Source organism: Siniperca chuatsi, linkage group LG17, assembly GCF_020085105.1.
Source record: "Siniperca chuatsi isolate FFG_IHB_CAS linkage group LG17, ASM2008510v1, whole genome shotgun sequence".
NCBI lineage: Eukaryota > Metazoa > Chordata > Actinopteri > Centrarchiformes > Sinipercidae > Siniperca > Siniperca chuatsi.
Window position 1 is genome coordinate 4,084,038 of NC_058058.1, and position 26,170 is coordinate 4,110,207.

Sequence of the window (26,170 nt, forward strand, 5' to 3'; positions counted from 1 at the left end):
AACGATGTATTTTGTCGTTTAATTTGGAGGACTTGTTGGTTTGTTTGGGTACTCTGTAAAAATATACATCAGTGGCTTCTTTTGTATTTGTTGCCCCATGTGGTTGACTTCGAATGGAACTGTACTGCTGAATTGCTATTTGAAATCAGTCACAAAACAATACAACATGTGCATATTATACATTGTACAGAGCGAAATGTTCAAAGAAACTAGTTTGCAGTCCAGTTTGAATTCATAAAATATTTTAAATAGTTTTATTCAAAATCCTGACATATTTACAAATATTTGACAGTGTTTATAGTGCATTATCTTCCTCTTTCAAGTTTTACAATTCAGCTTATAGTTTTGGCTTACTTAAGGGAGGGACTGTTGACTGAACACAATGTAATACTTTGAATATTTACAGCCAAAGACACAATAAACATAACAAAAAACCTAATAAACATCAAAATGTACACCAAAGGCGAGAATAAGCAAGTCTTCATGCATAAAGTTGTATATCTTATTTTTTACATGTTTTATGTCAACATTCAGCTTACAAACTACACAGGTCAGTAGTAGGAGGAGGTGTATAAACTGAAGTCTATGTAACAAACATGCATTTGGCCCACTATCATAAGAAGAAAACAGTAGCATGATTTCAAAGTGCTGTTTGTCTTGGCATTACAGTCGAAGAAACATTTCGCAGATATTTACAGCTGTAGTGCGACACTGTCGGGATGATGTGGTCCGGATGCTGAGAGATTCTATCACCATGGCAACAACAGATACCCCTTTTTACTATCAATAAAGACAGTTGGAATCTGAGTTTGACTCTGAGGGGATAGGGTTATAATAAAAAATAATAAACAGGTTACTCCCAAAAATGTGCTTTACAAACAAACACAGGGTTAAGAGTGGGTCGAGAAAGTGCTATGTCCTTTTTAAATGATTTACAATGTGAGAAATGCCATAATAAATACTTTTAATCATTAAAAACAGACTATCTGATATAATGTACGTGTACAAAAACCTCTTTTGTAATAAAAACATGAAGGTGCATCTACAAACAGTTATCAAGAGATCAACAACGTCACTTTTCACCTCTTTATCTTCTCTGAGCTTGTGCGCTGTGAACACTCTGTGTGTGTGTTTGTGTTTGTGTGTCTGACTCTGCCATGTGGTTTGAGCTGGTCAAAAATAGGCAAGATCAGATCACTTGTCCACAGGTAAATCCTGCGGTAAGCCACCGGTTGCCTAGGAGACATCAGCAGTACCGAGGTGACATGTTGAGAGACAGGTTAACACTGTAGTGATGCAGTCAGGTGGCTCGTGGCCATAATGTGTCATGTTTGACGTTGAGACGTGGTGCGCTTACGTAACGGCCGTTTGACTTTTGAACAGAGAAACAGATCCACTTACAGACGATTGTTTAAATTTAAAACATCAGACTCTGCATTGACAAAATGCTATTTTACAGTTAGAAAGAACACATAACACATGGATTACATTTTTTTCTTTCTACATTAAGCCTGTTGTAGGGTTTTCAATATGAAATACTAATATAAAACAGCCAACAGCTAACTCCGCGCCAAATTGGACCTGCATTGTAGAAAAATCCTGTACATGTACATTCCAAACATGTGTGAATCAGCACAGTTCAGGTCTCCATGTGACTTTATTTCTAAGAGATCCTGTGCCTTTTAGCCACTTTTTCACCTCCTGTAATGTTTATGTGGCTCACATACCAAACAAAACAAGCTAGTGCATGCGAGCTAATGGCAACAAGCAACCTTTGGACCTGTTCTGATGGAAAGAAATCCTATTATGTGTGTTGGCTGTCTCAGAGCAGCTGTAGTCATGACCACACAGCCGGTAAATCCAAAGCCCTGCGCTCTTTGGAGCCTTCAAAGTCGTCCTGCTGAGAGCGTCAGAGTGAGGGTGTAGGTGGAGAAGGCAGAAAGATCGAACAGGAATGGCAAAAATATATAGAAAAAGCAAAATAACTCATTGCTCTGTCTATTGCCCCTGGCTGAGCTTGTGTTATTAAACTTCTGCAGACCAATATGATGAAAAACCAGAGCAAGCAATGAAATAAATGATTCCCCCATCTTTGATCCATGACAAAATAACATTTTCCATTTCTCCGACTATTTCTGATACGGGCATGTAATGATAAATGTGATCCTACAGCTCTGGGTGTGGGGGTCCAGTGTCAGTCCTTAGTGGCAGGGCTCAAAGGAAAACTTGGTGAGCCCTCCGTGGAGCTCCACTGATTCCTCCGACCAGGACATGACATCACCAATGAGGTGGCCTCCGCAGGTCGCCTGGCTGTAGATCTCGTTGGGCGTCAGGACTGTGGACCAGAACTGGAGATCGGACAACTCTCCCATGAAGGACTGAGTGACATCGAAACGGCCTCCCATTGTGTCCTGTGAGAACCAGTGAAGAACAGGTCAGGGATTATTGACTGAAGATCTAACCGTGAGCTTTTGAAAGTCATAAAACAATTATTATGATTATCGCTAAGCTATGCTGATTCAAAACCTATCCGTCACTTCACAGTATGAGTAACGGTACGGCAACGATTTGTATGTCCAACGGCAGATTATTTTACAATTCTGTGCATGGAAACTACAATATGGTCAAGGTTGACACTGAAAGATCATGGTTCCTGTTCCAGTAGTAAAAAGGCAAACACTGATTGATGTCTGTAATGGCAAACTTTGGTCTCTCGCAATAAAGTCGCGCCAAATGCCGACCCAACGTCTTGACCTACACCATTACTTTCCGCCTTGCTACATAAAGGTCACACTACTTTTTAGACTGGCACTGAACGTTGTGAGGTGCAGAATCATCCAATATGGACTTAATTCTTAGGGATACTGGGCTGATGTAACTGTATGGGCAAGATCTCCATATTTTCTGGTCCGAACTGCTTCATCTGAACTTTTTGTGGTGGGAATGGTCTCTTTAAGACAAATTTGCATTGAAAGACATGCTCATTTCATGAAATTTCAGGACATCTAACTGCCACCTCTCACAGCTTCAGGAAGATGTCAAATCCAAAGAGGAATGACTGTCAATTTACATGTTTGTAGAGTTGAATATGGCTTTAATATTTTGCCCAATAGCTGTATCCATCTACAGTTTTTGTACATACTGGATCTCTATTAGAAAGCATACTGCATGTCTTACCTGCTCCTGGCCCAGGATGAAGGTCCCCCCTGGTTTGATGGGGTGCCAGGCTGACAGGTTTTGCCCTGAGCCTTTCTTCACTCCGTCCTGGTAGGCCTCCCAGACCCCATCACGTGTCGACCACGTCACGCACACGTGATGCCACTTCCCATCTGTCATAGTTATGGGCAACGTCACCGCCTAAACTCACAGGTGGACAGACAGGTAGACAGAGACAGACATACCGTTAAAGGTGAAGGTGAGAAATGTTCTTCTTCTTCCATCTGGAGGTGCCTAAGTTGACCCCATGTTGGGAACCACTTCGAGTTTAAGGCCACAGTCACACCATTATCTATGGTCTAAGTAAAACTTCTTAAAAACAGGAAAGAAAATGCAGAAAAACTCTTCCATTCTTTCCAAACGGTCACTGTAACATTGTGGAAACAAATTTCAATGACAAACCTCTATTGGATGATAGCTTTCGACATGCAAGTGCTCACTGATGTAGGAAAAGTGGATTAGTACAATATGAGAATCTCCACTCTGTTCATCCTCATAAACTCTAGAAAATGAATTAAAGAGATTAATCTGCATTCTGAAGATCATTTAACTGTGTCATTGAGCAGTTTGATGACTGCCGAGTGTGTGACTAGAAGAAAACAAACATGACAGTTTCTCCCTCCTGGTAATGTCTCTCCTACAGAAAATTAGGCCAATCAATTACAATAATCAGATTAATTGGTTTGTTGATTTGTTTGTTGAACTCACTGCTCACAGTACTAGGGCAAGGAAGGGAAAAAGACAAACATCTGTCTTCCGTTTAGGGGAAAAGGGTATCAGCCTTTCAGAGAATGAACGATTAAGAGGCTAATAGAATAAGTGAACAATTTGTATGTCAACAATCTGTGTACAAGTTAACGTCATGTGTCATTCAAACTAAGATGCCCACAAGAGTTTTTCAACCTTTTGTGGGAAAAATAGCAAAAACAAAAACCCTTTCTTTGCAAAAAGAAAGTAATTCTTAAAGCTTCTGATGTATACACACAGACTAACATTAGAGTGGCTGCACCAAACCATGCAGATAAGTAACCTCCTTTGTAGGTCAACATTTTTTCATGACCCCAGCAATTGTTTTGACTGAACATGTCATGTGAGTTTGTGTATGGCATGTTTATATTCAGTGTTCCAGAGCATGGAGAGAGCTCCAAAACAGAATAGAAATGTTAGATTTGAAATCTTTAAAAATATTACGCTTTAGTGTAAATATACAACACTAAACTAATGTATTGTAAGTGATCAGGCCATGTCATACTTATTTTATTTTTATTTCCCACAATGACTGTGTTCACATTATTTTACTTATAATGAAAGATAGAGAGTGACAATGCGTTATACGTGTACTTTAATATACATGTATGTAGAACTGGAGTTACACCCAGGTAACTTCTATTTCAATATATACGGGACTATTCTGTGCAGTCGTTACATTCACTCAGATAAATACAGTTTCTGCAATTCATGGTGAGCAGAAGGTTTGCAGTAGAAATGTCTTTCCTAGTACTGATACTCCTAATCAACAATCCCCACCAGCGTCAGAAACTTGTAATAGAAAACACAAGCAGCCCAAGCTGACCAATTACAGTTCTTGTGGTCTCCACGTGGCATTACTGTGGCCAGCTTAGCCCCAACATGTAGTTACATTTTTAAGGGGGTGCATGCCAGCTATGATGTAGCTACAGCGTCTATGTGCATAGGCTCTGTACCTGTGTCGTAGCTAACCATTTTATATACAGTACCAGAATAAATTGCTGTTGATACTCCAGAAAAGAAACAGTTTTATTATTGGATTGGCCTTGAGTACTCCTTCTGTCTGCATGGCACATCTGCTGTGTGTATGGACATCAAAAGATGTGGTGGGTGTGTTTTTCCCTTACCCCTGCGCACACAAAATGTGCCTCTTTTTCATTTCCATGCCTGCCTTTTAGTCTGTGCATGCAACTGACAACTGACAAGTTCTTCTGACTAACCAGTCACTGAGAGCCTGACATGGCTCTGTGTAAATATATTTTGCTCCTGAGTCTGAGGTCACTGTCCTCTCCTTAGCTCTGACCTCCACTGGTGGGGTGATGCTGTCCTGTCAGTCTGAGCTGTGACTATCACACCTCACTGCATGCAATATTATCTACACTCCAGGGAATGGATGTGTGAGAACTGCAGTGTTACCTACTGGTCTCCTAAAGCTCAGAGAAGCAGTTTTTTTGACTAGAAAATCCCTCAATAAGAACTTCATAGAGGGTCCTAACTAAGTCTTTAATCCTTTAATATACAATAGTACCAGTGTTTTCTGTCCCAGAATCAGCGAGGACCACCACACAAAGAGGAGCTATGTGTCATCTTAACAGTTTCTTTTGTAAAAGCTTCAACAAAGAGTTTTAGTGTCCAAATCTGCGTTTCTCAACATTTTCTGGCCCTGGATTCTGTACATTACTTTTTTATTGCATTGCTTTTACCTTGTCGTTGATTAGCAGCTCCATGGGGTTGCTGCCCCATTCGATGAGCACAAGCTCATTGGCTTGTCCTGGTATGGCGTAGGAGAAGGGAGTACCAAGGCCAGGACCTGCTCCTGCCTTCAGCCACAGGCAGATGGTCAGGGCAAAGATCTCGTTGACCACCGACCGCCTCATCCTGGCGTACATGTAATTGGTCCTCATGGGGAAGTCGAGCAGGAAAGCGCTGGGACTCTTTAGCTTCTTGTGGTTTCCTGGTGAGACAGAGAGTGCAGAATTTAGATTCAGGTCATTCATTTGTATACATATACTGTTCTACCACCAGCAGTTGGTTTCAGTTGAATATCCTGTTGCTAGTGTCAACCGCTACTGGTTTAACTGACATTGTTACGTCCACCATTTTGTTAGATCTGTGACCAAGCAAATACTTTTATCTACTAGCCAAATGCTATTGTTGGACCACTATCTGAAGGTATTTTAGCTGTTGTGAGTGTGTATTTGTGATTTGATCATTTTCTTTTTCTGCAATGAGTTTACTGCTAATTAAGCTAGCCATTATAGGCTACTAGCTGTCTGAGGCTAATGTGTTGCTAATACAACATTTTAAGTAACTGTTGACTGTAAAAAGCAAACATATTTAAATGCAGCCCACAAGTAAAATGCTCACATGATTATATCAGAATAAATCATTACATGTAAAAGTAATGCAATCTAAATGCGATCTATTGGGATTTTGATATTCAGAAATGTATTTTATGATCAAATGATTGTTGATTTATGCAGAAATGCAATGGCGTCACACTCCTCCTTTTTTTTAACAAGCACAACAAGTTATATTTTGTTTAGATTTACCTTAGGATTGTAAGCTTGTTACTATTCTCTACCTAGAGTTCTTTTGTGTGATCCATTTTGAATGTGTGAACCCAGTTTGTGCTTATTTGTTTTTTCATACGAGACTTCTGTATTTATGATTACATTCAAGTCACAGAAATAAGCCACTGGTTTCCTCAAAACAGATACAACTCACATTTGGAAAAACCTTTTTAGAAAAAAAAACAACCTGTTTTGAAGATGTTTCTGAACTCTATAAAGACAAAACATATCCCTCCTGGTGAAAGATAAAATATTTTTTTAAAGGCCATTTCACAAAGTGCAACTATATTTCTTTAACCAAAGCAGACAACTGGAGGATGTTTTAGAAGTCTGTAAAAATACAGTATGAGCTTGATGAGGTAATGTGTTGTAGCTACAAGAGCAAGAAAATAATGTTACTTCCAGTTCTCTATCTTTGTTTTGTTGAGGGAAGTTTAATAAATTAACAGTTAAAAAAACAACAAACATATTTCTACTTCCTAATACCTACTCCAGCAGTGTTAACTGACCTGCCACCTTTTCTGTGACTTAAATGTAGGCAAATCATCACTGGACAAGTTTAAAATGTAAAAACAATGATTACATTAGAGGCTATACTGCACAGTAGTTGTGCGTGTGCGTGTGTGTGTGTGTGTACCGTGGTCAGTGTTGCCGTGGTGCAGTTGGCTGAGCACTGTTTCCAGCTTGCTGTGCCCCGCGCCATGCAGACTTGTCTCTTTGCTGCTGAAAGGCAGCCGCTGTGGGTTATGATCGTTACCATGGTGGTTGTCATGGCGGTCGTTACCGTGGCGAATATCATGGTGATCATCGTGGTGGTCATCGTGGTGTCCAGGTCCGTGGTGATAGTCGTGGTGATCTTCGTGGTGACTGTGGTGGTCATCATAGTGGTCATCGTGGTGGTCATCATGATGGCCATCATGGTGGTCACCATGGTGGTTGCTGTGATGGTTGCCATAGTGACCATTATGCCGGCCGTGGTGCCAGTCATAGTGGTGGTCGTGATGGCGATTATGATGACCGCTGCGATGGCTGAACCTGTGGCTACCGCGGTGGTTGTTGCGATGGCTGTCGTGGTGGTCGTCATGGTGACCGGTACCATGGTGGTCATCGTGGTGGTCGTCGTGGTGATCGCTACCATGATGGTCGTCATGGTGACCATTGCCATGGTGGTCATCGGGGTGGTCGTCACGGTGGCCGTTGCCGTGGTGGTCGTCATGGTGGTCATCGTGGTGATCATCGTGATGGTCGTTATGGTGACCATAGTCACGGTGATCTCGGTAGTAGCTGTGCAGCTGCTCCTCCAGAGCGGTGATCTTCCGCTGGAGGAGTTCTCTCAGGGAGCTGGAGTAGGAGCTGGAGGAGTTCCTGGCCTGCAGAAGCATACACAAATCGGTCAGGATTTCTGAAAGTGGAAGCAGTGGAAGCCCCAACTCTGGTCTGTAGGATTCAGTTAAATAAATAAAATAATGGCTTTAGAAGTATACATTGTCACAGGTCAAACAATGAAAAGACTGATGATTTATCTTTATGCCAATGGCATACATGTTCCATGTATTTGTTTAGCCTAGATATTTATTTGGCTCCATTTACATTTTTTTTTTTATCACCACGTGCTACTATCTTACTCTGCAATAAAACCCCTAAAACTGTGGGGTTTATTTCCATCATCAAAATCCAAATAATCACCACCATCATCACCACCATCATCATCAACATCCTGCAAAGATGTTTAGTAGTAGGGAAAAGTAGGGATCCAAAGTTACAAAGTTACAAAAAATCCCTAAAAATCACTAAAGAGTCAGACGTCAGAAGTGATATGCAGAAATTCAGTGATATGCAGTGAATAAAGAATTATGGTATGACATTTAAAGTTACAAGGGAATAGTCCTAGTTATAAGTCCTCCTCTCCCCTGCTCATCCTCGCCTTCCTCTCCAGCAAATCCGGCTTTGTTCCCTGCCGGTGCACGCCACGATTAATAGCCTCGTTAGGGAGGATGAAGCTAATTGAAGGTGAGGCTGGCCCTTCGGTGCGTGGCCAGAGGCTGGTGGCGTAGACATCCTGTTAGAGGGGGGAGCGACAGAAGGTGAATTCTGGCTCCGCTTCTGTTTTGTCTCGCACCTTCGAAGGAGATTGAAGGGGATTTCTGGCAACACTATCCCTGAGCGAACCGGAGACCACCTACACTAATAGAGAGGCTTTCACAGGCTAGCGGGCAGCAGGGTTTTAGTCTCGCAATGTGACACCAGCATCATTAAATGTTGTAACACAAGTGAGACAGCAGAACCACATGCATGGCTTGTTTTAGGTGCTGGAACACAATTTGGAGAATGTGTCACATAGTAGCAAATGCTAAAATACTTTTGAATTTGAAAATATGTATTATTAATAAAAAAGGGCCTTTTAATGTAGTGAACACAAACAGTGTGCTATGGTTACCATATCTTCATGAAACACATCCTTCTTACAGTATTTTGGTACACTGGCAGTTGATTCGGCGGCTGAGCTTGTGACCCTTCATGACGCAAGATGTGACCCCAAATTAGTCAAACGTTTGATAGGCTTCTGTCTCCCTGCATACTGTTCAGCCTTTGCAGACACATTAGTAAGCATTTCAAAATGTTTGCATGGTGCAGAAGGCGTCAGTCCTCCTTCAGGAGCTCATACAGAATGTTTACCCTTTTCATCTAAAACATCAGAGATTTAATTACAGCCATATGAATATATTTAGATAGGAGACAGTGCAGTGCCTTGCTAGCCCCGCAGCATTTTTGTATAGTAAAGAGAAGAAACTATAAAAAAATGTAGAAGCTTCTGTAAAAGGAAGTTTTTTCTCGCCAGTGTTGCCAAGTGCTTGCTCACGGTGGGATTTGTTGGGTCTCTGTAAATAATATAAAAAGTTACGGTCTAGACCTGCTCTATAAGAAAAGTGCAATGAGATAACTTCTGTTATGAATTGAATGAAATTGAATTGAATTGAACTGAATTAGGAGTCAGTTTGGATTACTGAACTCAAGAAATAGCAGTAAAATAATGTTATTAAAAATGCAAACTTTCTACCTCTGAACTATCTCTAAACAGAATCTCTGGTCCCTCATTTTGTGTATCAGTGCTGCCCGTGACACTAGGTGTTGTCATTTACATTCAGTTGTCAGACAACTGCTGTACAAAGTGCCCTGTATATTAGCCCCAAACACGGAGCTTGCCGTTAACACTAAACATCATAAAACACTTTTGAGATAATTTAAAATTTTCAACAATTAATATCAGTAAGATATAATACAGTCTTGAACTGATTATTTATATACTGCAAATACAAGCTCTACTGCTCCCTCTACCTCCCTAGGGCTGGAAGACAAAATGCTAATGTTGTCATTTGTTTTCGCCCATTACTTGAAACTTACTACCTTGTTTAGCTGTAGTGGCCGAAGCTACAAGCCAGAAAGTCAATACTGCTGGTCAACCTGTACAAGCTATCTTCAAGGTGGAGCTCCAACTCTCAATTTTGGGACATGAAGCTGGTCATCATGGGAATAATAATGCAGAAGCTTGTGGTACAAGATATGAAACAGGCTACAAACTGTCACATGTAGGTGCATTTTGTACTGAACTTCAAAAATGTCAGGAGTCCATCTATTAGTACATTTGTTTCCTGGCATTGCTCAAAACTATTTAATTTTGGTTGCGTTCCTCCAATCTCTTTTCTAAAAGCAAATTCTCCCTTTTCACAGTTCTGCACACCTGACTAAACACTGCGGAAATCAGGCATGACTTTCGGTTTGTAAGTTTCAAAAAGTTACAAAAATTGGATGAATCAGGCCTGCCTTGTGAGAAACACACATTTATTTCCAATTGTGGTACAAACTACACAAAGCTTATTTTACCTTGTTCTTACCTACCATGTGTCAGTATACAGGACACTATCAACATATTTAGGCTCTAATGTAACCTATACCAGTGTCTCTAGGGCTTATTTAAGTTATTCTAATTTGAGCCACTTACTTTGCACATTTTATTATATCCACCTGTAGAGTTTGTCTGTATTTAAAATTATAATGGTTGACATTTTTAGTGGTTAAACCCACTGCTAAGGCAAAAAATGCCTTTTCTTTGAGTGCACATTGCAGATCTCTGCACTCACCTGCAAGTTCTCCAGCCTCTCCTTCAGTGTCTGCAGTGTTTTGCCTGTCTGTTCAGGGGAGAAAGAGCTGTGTTTTCCGTATGTCGAGCCCTTCCTGTGGTGGGGGTCCGACCTGTGGCTGCCATGAGAGTAGTGGTGATCGCTGCTGTGAAATGCAGAAGGCCCGTGGTGTGACGATGATGATGTATGGTGGCTGCTGTGCTGCCCGTGGTGGTCATCATGGTGGTTGTCATGATGGGTATCATGATGGTTGTCGTGGTGATTGTCGTGGCGGTTGTCATGGTGACCAGTGCTGTGGTGACCACCGAAGCCCTCGCACAATGTGAGCTTGGCGGTCAGCTCCCTGATGGTCTCCCGCTGGTCCAGTATGGTCTCCTTTTGCCTCACAAGGCTCTCACGCAGGTGCAAGATGGTGGCTTTGGCCTCGTCGGACATCACGCTTCGCCGGTTACTGCCATTGTGGCCATTAGTGTGGCCGTTACTGTTTGGTCCATGGGGCACACTGGGTGGGGAATAGCAGCTGGGGTCTGCTTCTGGGGGAATTGGGGTGCAAACAAATTTGGGGCTAATGCCATAGTCATGTTCTATGCCAGGCAAACTGCCTGCTGCTGCTGCACATGACAGGAAGTAGTAGAAAATTACAGAACGTAGGGGGAGGAAGGGGAGGACGGACCCCAATGAGGCTCCAACCCATTGCTGGTGCCTTGCAGACATAGGCATGAGGCTCAGAGGACTGACGTCTCTGGCCATATTTGGCCTGAGACCAAGTTATTCCTTGACAAATGACAGTCCTCCCAGGCCTTAGCTTTGTTGTGATAAACACCATGAATGGAGGTCATATGCGTTGGATTGAAAAATGTTGGGGCAAAGCATGTCAACAATAAAATAGCAGATGAAATCTCCTCCCAGACAGCATAAATCACTTTTAGAGGACAAGAGCACAAACTCCAAGGCAGTATTCCAAAAGCACAGAAAGGGTGCTGCCAAACTCTTAGCTGTTTGCCTTCAAGACAACCCTGTGGTATCACGCAAGGTTTCTTGGCTCCATCGCAAGTTAACAAACCATGAGAGCTGTGCTGATGTATCCCGATAGGTCCTTCTGCTGTCTCAGGGAGGAGGTGTTGGGCCAATGCCAGCCAGGTGATCCCTCTTGGCTTCAAGGACCTCCTGTGTACGACAGCCAAGAGTAATCCCTTTAACTTCGGCTTCTAACCACCCATCAGATCCCAGAATGCTCTTGCCTGTGGGACAGAGAAAGGAAAAAGATAAAAAACATGATATCAAGAAACCAAGTCAAGAAAGACTGAGCTATAATTACCCATTATTGCATATTTCAAAATGATGGATTAAAATGATGTTATTGAATGTAATTTCCAGTTGGAAGCATGGATAACTTACATTGCAACCAATCAGAACAATAAAACAAAAACTAGAGATCATCTTAGATGAATCATTGTCAAGATTTGGTTACCTTCCATTGAATGAGTAAAACTCAACTCAAGTGGAAAGATTGAGATTTAAAGGAAGGGAATCTGGGTCACAACTGAATTAAGAGAAAACCTATAGTAGTTGTATAGATAGATACAATTATGTTTAGATAGATAACAAAAGAGAATGTGTAAGTGAAGGTGATCTGCATCATGAACAATTAATCTCCAATTATTAAATCGCTCCTTCAGTCCGTCAGCATTTTCCTTTCTGCAATGAGCCAGCAGACTACAGTATAAATTCAGTGAGGCCAGCAGGCAGGTAGACAGTGCTAAGGGGGCGGCCGGTGGGGGGTTGTCAAAACTGCAGCAGGCCACAGGGTAATAAGATTACAGCCAATTAATCTGCCCCCAAAACAACAGCCCAGCAGTTCACATGATGAAAGCTGGTTTTCATTTGAAACATGGGCAGGCCTGTGGAGCACAGTCACTCACACCAGGGTCTCATGAATTAGTGTCCGAGCTCATCTGCCCTCGGACAGCATGTTTATTGGCTATTAAAAGACAGTACAGTGAGCGTAGACAGAAGTCAGGGAACGGATATATTTTAATGTTCGTGCAATGATGAAGAAGCAAGAATCAAAACTAAATGTCCCTAGTCGTGCATAGTTGCATTGTTTAATTATATCAAGAACTGAATGTCTTTCTGATGTGAGTTCAAAACAGTTCCCATGAATATTTCCTATGTGTATAAATATAAATATATATATATATATATCCTGATATAAACTTGTCAGTGGAAACAGTAGACACATAAACTCCTTCTTCTTTCTTTCTAACACTGCTTGGTAGTGATCCAGAAAATCAAGTTTGTTTGTGCAGGTGTAGACAACATTTCTATGTAATTAAAGTGAGCAGAGTTGATCTATTTAAATGTTTCCTGTCAGAGAAAAACAAATTTCGTATTTTGAATGAAACAGCTAAAAAGTCCAAAAACTTTCCATCTGTATCACAGCATCAGGTGAGTCTTCCACATGCAGGTTGGGTCAGCCAGAGAGCAAGATGCGCAGCCAAGAAGACGCTTCAGAACACACAGGATGCTGTTCCCTAAGCTCCTTATTTCCATAGCCTATCACCAGTTCAAACACCCAAAGCTCCCATTAAGTACAAACTGCTGAGTCTCAGGCACTGGAGACAAGGGGAAACAGCTAGCCTGGTTCGGTACAAAGGTGACAAAATCCGCCTACTAGCTCCTCTAAATTTCTCTAATCAAAATGCTATAGTTTGTTTAATCTGTACAAAAATGTAAAAACAACAAGTTGTGATTTTAAGGGGGGTTACGTGTTGGACTATTTCTTGGGCAGAACCAATAACTTCCTGGAATTTCTGCTGGTAGCCTGACAACCTCACCTCTCATATTGGAACACTATTTTCTCATTTAGGTATGACAGCTTCTTGCTCTCTGTTCGAGATTTATCTTCAAAGACAACACACCTAAAGGCTTTTTAACTGTTATGAGCAAGGAACTTGGCTATTCAGTTGCATAAACATAAGACAATCACTATTAAAATTACCCTTTTTTTAAACCAAATGTAATCAATCAATGCACTGAATGGAGGAGTATACATATACAACTCTTCCACTCTCAGTGGTAAGTGCATAGATTTGATGGATACCTTACAGGTAGATACTGACATTTTGTTCTTTTGGCTGACATTCAGATCATTAACATTTTTGATTTGAATGCCAAAAATGTAGATGACATCATTTAGATCATCATGGGACTCTAAAACTTTAAGAATAAGTACTGACGTCTTACCCATTTGCTATCTAACAACTAACATATGTTTTTTTTTTAAAGTCAGTACACTGAGTGCTGTTTAATGAGTTCAGAGGTGCAGCCAACAGACAACAGCCTTAATCTGACAGTGAGCCCCGCTGTCTGATACTTAAAGACAACATTGGAGGAGATTTAGGAGACATGATACTTCACTAAGGCACGTGGCATCAAACATGAGCCCAAAGAGCATCACTTCATGTACAACATCACCAGGGGCAATGATCCTGAGTGTTACTATTTCCCGTTTTTTGAGACAAAAGGAAGGCATAAATAAACCTGTATAAATGACCACTTGTGTAGCTACTGCAACCTTAAAAAAGTTTAGCAGCTGTACATCTTGTTCTTCATGCTGCTTCACGCTATATGTTTCTATATGATTTAAATTAACTCTACAGGCATCTGTGAGCTACATTTAAATACAATATAGTTAAGGTAATACAAATAACAGTTCTGACATGCAGTATTTTGGTTTATATACAATCAAAATTCAAATATTTGTATTTGATGCTATCACACTTTTCTTGACTGAAATGTAATTTAGCAAAAGTAGGCTGCTCTTTCACAAGTCTGAAGTAATTTCACACAAAATATTATGTACAACCCTCCACCCCCACAAGAACAAACAAACAAACATATTATTTTGAAATATTAGTGGTGTACATGGATATTTGTAGGACTGCAATGCATGTAAAGGGGTCCACAGTGTAAAATATAATTACACTAGACATGTAAAAAAAAGACCAATAGGTCATTAGTTGGTTAATAATGATAGACCCAATGTTTTTCTGACCATGGATTCATAAATAGCATCAAATCACTCGTCAGCTCCTCTCAGTGGGGAAGTAATGAGATATTCCTGTCATTTATGCTAAAATACTGATTACTCTCTACTGTATATGCAATTTTAACTATCTTTATGAAACATTGACAAAACAATCTTATCTCATTTATGTCATTTTTTCTATCACTGGCTACTTTTCAGAAAAAAATTACTGTATGTTGATATTTATGATTTGTAAAATGTGTATGTTAAATAAAAAAACATATAGGTTACTAAAGTACTAGATATAAACTTAAAAATAAAACAAATAATAATATATGGTACTGAAATATTACCATACCTTTAATAACCTAAATATTTAATTTCTGTCTGTGTGGCAGAATACATCTATGTTGATATACTAAGATAATTAACAGTCTATATTTTAAAATATATATGATGTTGATAAAATGTGTTCATATGGGCAGTGAAAACAATAGCCTATCAGACATTATTAGTAGTTTTTACACTTCCCCAATTTCCATGTGTTTGTTATATTTATTTTCTCTCTTCTTTCTTCTCCAATTTTCTTTTTTGATGACAATTAAAAAAAAAGTTTTAAATGTTTCTTGCTCCCAAATCATAATTTGTACTCATTTTTTCTTAAATTTTCTGTCTTTCAGTGGCCAAAAGTACAAAGTGAACAAGGCTCGCAGTGGCCCTTGAAGGTGCAGTACATCAGGCCGATCGTATCTGCCCATGTTTCCGTCAGCGGAGGCAGAGCAGACCACAGGAACACGTCTCTCGCCTCTCTTCCTCACTAAGGTGACAGACTAATAGGATTGGTTGGATTTAATGCTATTTAACGAGGGACTGGCTGCAGGGTCCTGGAGAGGAACTTGCCCTCCACACACACAAGGTCAAGCCATTGTTGTCAGATGTGTCACTGCAGAAGAAGAAAGTGTGTGTGACATGCAGCTGGTGATTATGAGACAATCAACAGCCAATACGAACACTGTTCAAATGTATTACTACAATTAATATTTCCCAGTTTTCAAGATTTGATTTTTCAGTGAGAATCATTGGTGATATGAGATATAAGATTTTTACTCTTAATTTCAACACTTATGATTTGAAATTGTTCTTACTATGATGTCAAAATGTAAAAAAAAAAACCCAAAACGTTATGGTTTATAAAAAAAATCCCTCCTCCAACATGTGTATGTACAGTGTCCGTACATGTGCGTGTTCAGCTTCTCAAGTCAATCCCAGCCCCTCACGGGGGTCAGTTATCCAGGTTCAATGGATATACGTCCCACCATGTGGCCTGACCCTCCTTGCAGCTTAACGACGCTCCTCCTCCTCCTATTCCTCATCCTGTGCGGATGCTGAACTCACTTCCTTGCGTCACGCAGCACGAGTCAACCCTTCCTCCCTCCCTGCCAGGTGCTCCGGCTGGACGTGAACTTCGGTGTAGAGGTGAGGCACGCCTTTCTGAACGTGGCACTTTGAGGGCTGATGGTGCAGTAGGTATTGTGACATCATGTGTCAGAGCTAAACGTCTTTACTTCTTTAAACGCAGTTAGGTTACAGCCTGGGGGAGCATTCCAACACTTGGATGGACATTAATCTCTCCCAGTTCATAAACCAGCACAGAAATGGGCAACGTTTTCATTGAGGGAAAGACAGAAGTAGACAAAGAGAGTGCACATCAAAACTTTTGGGAGATAATTTTGAGTCACTGCAGCGAAAAGCGTCCAATCAGAGAGCTTAAAAATTGGTTGCCCATGCCACTAATGAGAGGGTGACACTAAAATGTTGTGTTGCTCCTTACTGCATAGATTAGAAAATGCTAGGTTTCGGATTTCTGTGACGAGTCTTTATAAGAGAAATTTAGAATGGGAAATATTTGGAAACAGCAGCTCCCCCATATATCCTAAAACTTTCCATTGAGAAAAACTTTAAATGTTCTCTTCTTACGAGCAATTATTCTTCTAATTCTTACGTTTTGCACATTACTTACTTTTAAATTTGAATTTGTTTTTAGTACCCAAAACACAAAAAAACTACACAAAGAGGATATTAAACATTTGAGTCACATTAGCATGGCTAAACAGACAAAAAGAATAGTTTAGCCCACAGAAATTCAACAAAGGAAAAAGTTCATAGGTCATAGGAGTGAAATCGCCACTCTAAACTGTTGTCCTAACCTGTACATTTATTTAATCTTTATTTAACCAGTAAAAGCCTCATTAAGATTAAAAATCTCTTTTATAAGAGTGTCCTGGCCAAGATAGGCAGCAATAACTATGAATAACAGACAAACAATATGAGACAGGCAACAACAAGCTATGTCACTACTGCATAGCCGGTTTATACTGCTCCAAATTAAATGAAAATTTAACTTCAAATAATTAGAAACAGTATAACAAGCATATGGAACAGTATGTATTTCCTATTCGCATTAAACCATTGTTGTAAGTATGGTTTTATTAGTATGTATGTGATGATTTTCATTATTAAAACTTTCTTTTCAGTGTGTTATGCAAAACAAATGCATCAGAGTGCATTCATGGGCAAGACTGAGGCTTTAAAGTTATGAAAAACTGTGACTGTCTCTCTCTTTAATGTCCTCTCAGCAGTCTTTATATCTGTCCTGATAAAAGCTACCATCTAGCTCTCTGCACTATAAACAAGCTATCTGAGTGCTGAAGCCTTTGTTAAATCTGACAAAAGTGAATTTCCTCACAGTGATCTCTACCATTACATACATTTACTTTTTTTTGGGGAGTAAATAAATGGGTTCAGTGTCTTGTTTAGTTGTGAGGACTTTTGGTTCTGAGAACTTTTTGTTGTAAATACTTTCAGTTTTAAGGCCTTTTAGTTGTGAACCCAGTGAATTGTGAGGATCTTCAATTTGGAGACATTTTCTTTGTGAGGACTTGTAGTTATGAGGAACCTTTAACTGTGAAAACAGTTGAAAACAGTTCAGGTATGGGGACTTTTCATTATAAGGTCATTTAGTTTTTTTTATGAGACTTTGAAAGTTGTGAGGAGGTTTAGTTGTGCCGACTTTTTGTTATGAGGAATTCAAGTTGTGAGGACCTTTTGTTGTTGTGACTTTCACTGACTCCTCTGTTACAGGACATCTAAAGCCACCCTGTCATCCTTATTGATGTGTTAATTAGACATTTTAATGCATACTACATATCACATATGGAAATATCATTGTTCAGGCCTTTATCTATTGAAAATGGCTCCACTTGTCTCCTGTCATCCATAATTACCACCGGGCCCATGTAGTCAATCAAAGTTAGGAGGGTGGTGAAATATGACCTCAATTAAAAAGTCCACATGCACCAATTTAGTGTGCTGATTTATGTCTTTGTGTCAAATTTCCTGTTTTACACGGATGCCCTCTACATTTCTGCAACATAACAAAAGCTAAAAGAGAGTCATCATTTTCTAAAGAGAGAGCGCTCGTTTTCATTTGCTTTAATGGTATTCTTACAAAAGCACCAACACTGTAATCCAAGATAATATCACAGCAGTGTAATACTTCTGCTTTTTTAACTTTGACCTCATCTCTCAGTCCTCGCCATCATGCTACTGTTGATCAATATCCTCCAGTAAAACATAGTGTGCTTAGTTATAGTCAAAGATAAAATGTGGAAAGTTGGTAAATCTTACTCCTTTGGTAGAAATACAACTAAAATGTTCCATGTAATTCTAAAACAACCCTTGCACAACTACTATTTGTCTGTTTCACAGTGTTAAGGCACCTAAGCAAATACATTCAATACATTTTAAAAGTGTTCTTGTTCCCACAGATATCACTCTAAGTCGGAGTTAAACTGATTTTTTGACCTTGCAAACATACTGATATATCTGCTATCTCTGGTAAGAGTTTACAACCAGCTGACAGACAAACACTATCAAGGATGACAACAACAGCTTATTATAAACAAAAACAAACTGTGTGCCCAAATATGCCCACTCACACACTAATGCTGTGGATATGCAACAAATATCTATCTATCTTCCTGTCAATTAAAATCAACTGAAAAGGGCTAAAGACGAGTTACGGATTCCCTTTTTGAACTCAGTCCCGCTTCACATTCATACAGCTACAGGTAATTACAGTTTAGAGCTGCCCGGGTTGACAGCCTCCTACTGTGGAGCCGCTAAGTGCCCCGTGTGCTGAGTGGCTTTACTGCACCTTTGTACTTTTTAATTTTGGCACATTTTGATGTCAGTAATTTTGTCTTTTTTTTTTTTTATTTTCATAAAACTGTAGTCCTTCACTTTAATTCATTTAAACATGCATCCATTACCCTGGACAGATTGTGTCTCCGCAAGCAACGAAACCTGGTGGCAACACGTTGTCTAACTGTAATAGTAAATGCTAAAATTTCTCCTCTCTTTTTTATAGAAGAGTAGCATTTGACAAAGGCCATCCATCCATGACTTCCTGAAGTTAAATGAAACAAGCACATCCTTTGTGCACAGAGTGAGACCTGACTAACTGTAACCCTAACCTCAGCCAAAGTGGTTTATTTTGCAAACATTACCATTACCAAACCTTTTAATGTGAAAAACAAAAGAAAGCAGTGTGTCCAATAACTCATGGTCACAAAATGGATTCTGCATCATCGAGTTTAAGGTAATTTCACTAACTTTTATTAGAAAGCCAACAGCAAAGGAATCTGCAATGTAGTAATGCTATATAAAATTAGACATTTTAACATAAACTACTTAAGAAGATTTTTACACCCGCAATTTTACTTATTGTCAAGTAATATTTTAACAAAGTAGCATTTTGGCATCTTCACACACAACTCAAATTGGACCACCTACAAGGTAATAAAATACTTGCTATTCAAAAAAACATTGCCCCCAGCAGAGGAGAGCAGAGCACTCTCAAAAGTATCACAAGGTTCAACTTTTCTGGAAGGACAGGGTTGTGCGAATCATGAAGACGTTTAGGATTTATGTTTCCCACAAGAATATTAAGAGGGGAAAAACTTGGTGACTTTGGGCCTAAGTGAACTCTGGCTAACCCCTGCTGCTGTGAGTCAGAGGTCAGCGCTTCATTAGAGACCTCCCTGCCTGGGGTCGCCCTCGCCAGGCCGGCTGGGAATGCTTGTGATGCCGTGGAAAGCTCTCAGGCTCAAGTGGAGGGAATGAAAACACTAACCAGCTAATGTGACAATATATTGGCTTAGTGCAAGAGTTCACTGGAGGTGCTGCACTGCAAGGAGCTCAGGTTTCTCACCAAAGGTCTGGACCGGGTAGTGTAACAGAGAGATATTAATCATACGTTTCACCAAAGCAAACTTCAAAAGTGTCAAAAGTATCAACAGCTTAGTAACAGAGACAGATTTTCTGGCCAATAATGAGGGACCATTTTTAATGTTCTCATTCTGTGAAGCACTCTGTAACTTTACTTTAGTAGGCACTTCATGTGAAGTTGACTCTACTCTACTCTGTGCTATTTTATTTTGATTTTGCTTTGTCTGTGAAGCACTCTTGTGTTGCAGGAAAGTCTGATGATAAAGAGTGCCCCACAAACAAGGGGGCTATAGTTGTAACAGCTGCTTAATGTGATGACAACAATAGAAATGAAAACATACAGTAGTAGCTTGGTTTCCTCTGCAGACCCAGAATGAGAAAATACTCATTTTTAAAAAACGTTGTAGAACTTTTACAGACTGGATCTCCTAACTTTTTGAGACTGAATGATGAACTTTAGGAAAAACTTTAACAATGTCTGTAAAGGTGGACTATCTCCCTATCACTGTTCAATCTTATGTTGAATCACTGTTCAATCTTAAATATAAAATAATACCATCATTTATCTTAATTCTTGGCTGTCAGTGATTTACTGAGAGCCGGCGTTACGCTTGTCAAGAGGTGGATTTCTGATCTGAGGGCTGATAGATGTCCTCACCTTTTGTTTGGCCCCTGTAAGCTGACTAATAAATAGGAGTCAAGCCAAGGTCTCAGTGCTGCACGTGGCCTCTAGCCCATCAGCGCTGCACCAACCGGGCCAGAGGCTCAGCGGGATACACAGGAAGGGAACTGGAAAGGATGCAAAGGCCACCACAACAAAAGACTCTCTCTTGTATGTCTGTTTGACGCATTTTGCTGATGTTAAAAACCATGTTGGTAGTGAAATTTCAACTGAAACAACAATTAATTAACTTAATAACTACAACAGTTCCTTTGTTAAACAGATACAATATCATCTATAGGACAAATTTGACATGCTGAGCAGTGACAGTACAGCAAAGGATTACCAAAAAACATACAGCTACTACAGTTCTGTATGTGTTCTTACAGAATTTAAGAGGATGTATTTATGCATGCAATCTCCAGCAGTTCAAACGCATAAGGCGATTGCATGAAGGCTAAAGACGAGGTGTCAAACACATCATGATCAGAGAAGCACGTGATCTAAAGCTCATCAAAACTGCTCCGAATATTAGACAAGACTGAAGGTGTGGCACGTGCAGTGATGGGGATAGGGACATGGGGTTTAATTTAGCCAGAAATTATCGGCACTAAAAAAAAAACATTTGCACCCGTTTGGGACCACAAAAAAACTTAAAAGGAATCATATTCAGTCACGTATGCACTGCTTTTTACTGATGCCGCCCCAAGTCAAATTGAACGAAATTTTAAAACGTTTTAATACAATAACTGATTTCAGTTCAAGTCTTTTCAACATAAAACAATATAAACAAATCAGTTCCTCTCAACACAACTTCATATCACAACTCAGCAACGCTCGTGCAAGCAAAGTGAATTCGGCTGAGTTCAACACGTCTTTAGTTAAACCTGCTGCTTATTATCGGCTGACACGAGATGCAGTTATTAAAATGAAAGGGCCTTTTAGTAATATATGCACCCAGACGTTTACAGAGATTCATAGAGCTACTAATGCAAATAAGGAAAACTAAATATTCCTAATTATGATTATCACATGTCTGACCTTTTGATAAATCTGTTTTCTCAAAAAATTCTTGAGGGCCAAAAGTTTAGCCAGTAAATTCATTGATTTTAAGGGTAGGATTTTATTTCAGAGCAAGTTCAGATATATTTTCAGCTGAAATTGGATTACTGCTGCGGTGCTGTGCTATATGTGCAGTATGTACATATAGTCCATAAGCTTCCAGATTATGGTCGACTGTCAATTCTGGCCCCTTGAGAAAATCCTTATACGTGCATTACATAGCTAAATTAATCTCATATTGTATTTACAATATTAAAAAAAATCTAAACAGGTTTCCCTGAAAGTTACAGATGATTTGAACAAATAATATTAACATCTCATTCAGTTAGCAGGAGCATTATTTACATTATTTGTGTCACTGTAAACAAAGTACCTGAGATGTTCCAGCAAGACTTGATCGATTACCTCGCATGAGAGGACTTTTAACATTTCTTGGTAAAAAGTTTAAAACCGAGAGGTTTGCTTTAAAAAAACAAACAAAAAAGTTTTCTTACCTGCCTGCAAGTTTGAAGTCCTCAAGCCGGGTAGTCCATTCAGCACACTGATCAGCTTGAGGAGGATTGGCTTTAGGTGGATAATTTTACTCTCTCTCTCTCTCTCTCTCTCTCTCTCTCTCTCTCTCTCTCAAACACACACCTCTCTACTGTATGTTCAGTCAGACTAGCTAACTGTCATTTTGTTTCAGGTTTTCTCACTTTTGTGAGCAACTTGAGAATATGTTATAATGCAAACCTGCAGTGCAGTACTTCAGCAAAAAATTATTCTTTACTCAAACGTTACGAGAAAGTTGAAGATGTCTGTGCTCTGAGCAGAAAAGTGATGCATCAATGATTTGTTTTGAGAGTGGGTTCAAAAACCCAGCAAGGAAGCCGAAACCAAAAAGAGGCAACAAGAAGTCGTTAAATTAAAAGACAATCATCAGTTTTTTTTTTTCATACAAGCTGCTACACTGTACATTATGCTAGGTAGCTGACATAGGTCACCTTATGTAAAATACCAATTTTACTAATTTTTTCGTTTTTTTCAATCATTTATTATAACACTGTTTTTCTACTTTGTAAACACATTTCAATGTCTTAAACCGACGGTAAGCAGTCGCTGTGAAATCCCGGAGGTGGGTCAAACTGTATTTGAATCCACTCCAATCACTTTGGCATCTGAAGTCCTTTTAATTAAAGATTAGGTTGAGCCTTTAGCCTTGACACAACCCCCACGAAACTCAACCATGCCCGCTTATTTACAATTTTAAGTGTTTCACAGGACCTGTCTGAAGATTCAGACTGGAAAAGTCCTACATACCTGATTGGCTGGGGGACAGACCTACTAATCAATCAGAGTACACAACAAGCCAGACATGTGATTTAAGTTAAGCAGTTTGTGTTTTTGTCAGGTCTTCAGAAATGTAATGACATCATCTCAATAAGAAGAAATCAGCTGTAATTGTATAAGAATATGTATTAAGATGACAGAGAAAGATTCTGGTGATTAGACTCCATTAATGTGTAGCAAGATTGCAGGCCCATGAAAATAGGAGATAAGCAGAACAACTTATCTGTAATTAGCCTAAATGTCCTCTGTGGTACTGTGGATATTTTTCCAAGATTTAAAACAGAAAATCCACCCGTCTGAAAACACATCGACCATTGTGGGTGCAAGACAGGAGGGTGGGACAATTAGTTACCGTTATCGGGAGGGTGGTCATAGAATATGAGACAGATACAGGTTTCGGCCCTGGTGGCGAAAAGGGAACAGGCAGAAAAGCAGAAGCAGGCACCGACAGACAGATTGGTTCATGTTCTGGCTCTGAGTGAGAAACCGGTTCAACATTTTCTAACTTGGAGAACACACACACACACAGTGAGGTGAGGACCAGTGTGAACTTTAAACCAAGTTAATCAGAATTGAACATGTCGTACAACCAACAAGTCATCAAAATTAAATGACAAAATACGTTGTTTGTCCTCTAGAATGAAACATAGAAGCGTTTTCTGATCTGATGCCCCTTTCTGCAGGACGACAACATTTGTGAGTGCTGTCCAAAACCGTTCACTGTTAAATATAATAATATGTTTTATAACGCTCTGGTTAAAGTTTGGCTAGATTTAGGCACAAAAACAACTTGGTTAGGTTTAGGGAAAGATCATGGTTTGGTTAGGGGAACTTTGTTGTCATGGTGACAATAATAAATACGTGGTTATGGTTACTGAACAATCGTGGTCATGGTTTAAAAAAAACCCTCGGTTGGAAACAGGAAAAGAATAGCAGTCTCCCCTGTTAAAGTCCAGTGTTTTGTTGACCATCATCAACCTTCCATATGCTGACTTTATTGCTCTATAACAATGTCACCTGACTTCCTCCTTTGCTCCTATCAAAATTACTACAGCTGTCAGAGGGCTTTGTCACTTGAATATAAGCATAATGGGGCACTTGCTGAAACAATTGATGCTGTTTCTTCTTTGGGACGACAGTCTCCACACAACTCTTGCCCAACAGACCATGGTTTATTCCCCAAAGGTTTGGGGACGAAGGCATAGGAAGACAGGTTCAGACAGAAACACACTCTGGCTGAGAAGTGGTTACAGGCTCTGACAAAGAAGCTGATACAGTGCTAATATATTAATGTTAGGTCATGTTGTCCAGCTTCTGCAGCACTAGTGATTTCCAACAATTCCCTTGTAACAACTACCTACAAAACAGGCCTTAAATGTGTTGCATTCAGTTGTGTGTTTTATATGGAGGTGGAGAGTGGTAGTGATAGTAAGAACAAAAGTGTGAATGTTAAGTGAGTTTCAGTCTGCAAAAAAGTGAGAACTACCCAAAAAAGGTGTTGTGTCTGCATTGCATTCTGGTCTATTTTCTGCAACTGCTTATGGGTGTAGAAAAAGCTTTCTGCGTTTCCTCCTCTCAGATGGATTTCTCCCTATATGTCTATATTGGTTGTAGAAGGAAGCCATTGTTCCCTTATGAGAGACTCTCTCCAACACCTGACATTTACTGTACTTTTGACTGCACTTTAGAACCCTGGAACATTGAGTTTAATACTGAAATTAAACTCTTAAACTGGAAACATCTTGATGCATCATCAACATCAAAATTTACTCAAATACTATGCATGGGAAATCGTCAGTAGATAATTTGAAGGTGATTTTTTTGCCTTTCAAGTTCCCATGTAAAAAACATGAAAAAGTATTTGAAAAATGTATTAAGTCTCTATCTCTTGGACATTACAGTTATTAATGCAAATTCCGCAAATGAGCATTTTAGCAGGCTTTAAATGTTACCATGTTTTTAGCTAGGGTCTAGAAAGAACATGGATAATTATATAATTGTTCATGATACAGCCCATTGACTTACCATTCTTTTTTTTACACTCGACCCCCACTGCATGTTTATCCTTACAAATCATATTTTATTGTGGATCAAATCTGTCCTGCTTTGCTTTGTGAACAAGCCTTCAGGCAAAAAGTGTGTGAAATATTTTGACCTAATTTGCCAGTACGTGTGCACAAGGCAGAACTCATTGTCTGGCTCTGCAAACTTAAACAGAATTTTGTAACCGTTCATCTGACTAGTATTTACATACGCTATATACGTGTGTACATACCGTATGTACATTTTTCTGCTTACATGCAGGTCTGGACCTTTCCTCAGCCTAAGCATGTTTCATAAGCCTGTTTGAGGCTGGCCTCCTAACCCAGGGGGAGGCTAAATCCAGGTTTTTTCCCCTGCTCTGACCCTTGTTATTCTGGTTATGGCAGCACAGTGACAGCCAGCCAGTACTTAACTGTTATTATTGTAACCTTCAGGTTAGGTCACCATGGCAAAGCCCTCTATGGTTTGTTCCATGTATAGAAACATGCTAAAAATACGGTGGAGTGTAGTTAAAAAGAGAAGATTGTTGGCTGTTATGTGTTTACTTTTTGGCATTCACTCTAATTTAGTAACAACCTGCTGTTGCCTTCCGTTGTTCCCTCAGCTCATCCACAATAAAAGAAATACAACATGTATATGTTTTCTGTTGATAAATAGAAGTAAATCTGATTTCATGCTTCAATGAAGAGTTTTGCTTGATGTGTTTGACAGCCACTCAGTAGGTCAACATTTGACAATTATACAAAATAAATTAATCATTCAAAGCACTAAACATGCATTAATGAAATACTTAAATATTTCTCAAACAATAAATGTGGCCATTTTATAAAGTAACATCTTAATAGAGGCACTAATATGTTTTTTTGTTTAAAAGTTTTGCTCTAATGACGCATAATATTCATGCTCTTTGTAGGATTTTAATTTTGACATATAATCTTTCAATTTCTATTATACATAGTTTCTTCGCTTATGGTTCAGGTTGTTGCTCAGGGACTGCTGTAGGAAATGAATCTGAGACTTGGGGAATCGCAGTCATTACAGAAATGTAATGACATCATCTCAATAAGAAGAAATCAGCTGT

At 39.5% G+C, this 26,170-nt stretch overlaps 1 protein-coding gene across 1 annotated transcript; it reads right to left on the reverse strand.

Annotated features, from left to right (window-relative positions):
• Positions 1 to 225: 225 nt before the first annotated feature.
• LOC122864834 (neuronal pentraxin-1-like) lies at positions 226 to 22,252 on the reverse strand. The gene is made up of 6 exons (XM_044172532.1): positions 22,212 to 22,252; positions 10,676 to 11,916; positions 7,174 to 7,906; positions 5,667 to 5,917; positions 3,178 to 3,357; positions 226 to 2,411 (listed from the first exon to the last, which is right to left on the reverse strand). The coding sequence occupies exons 2-6, from the start codon at positions 11,423 to 11,425 to the stop codon at positions 2,202 to 2,204; spliced, it is 2,124 nt and encodes a 707-aa protein (XP_044028467.1). The 5' UTR covers positions 11,426 to 11,916; positions 22,212 to 22,252; the 3' UTR covers positions 226 to 2,201.
• Positions 22,253 to 26,170: the final 3,918 nt, after the last annotated feature.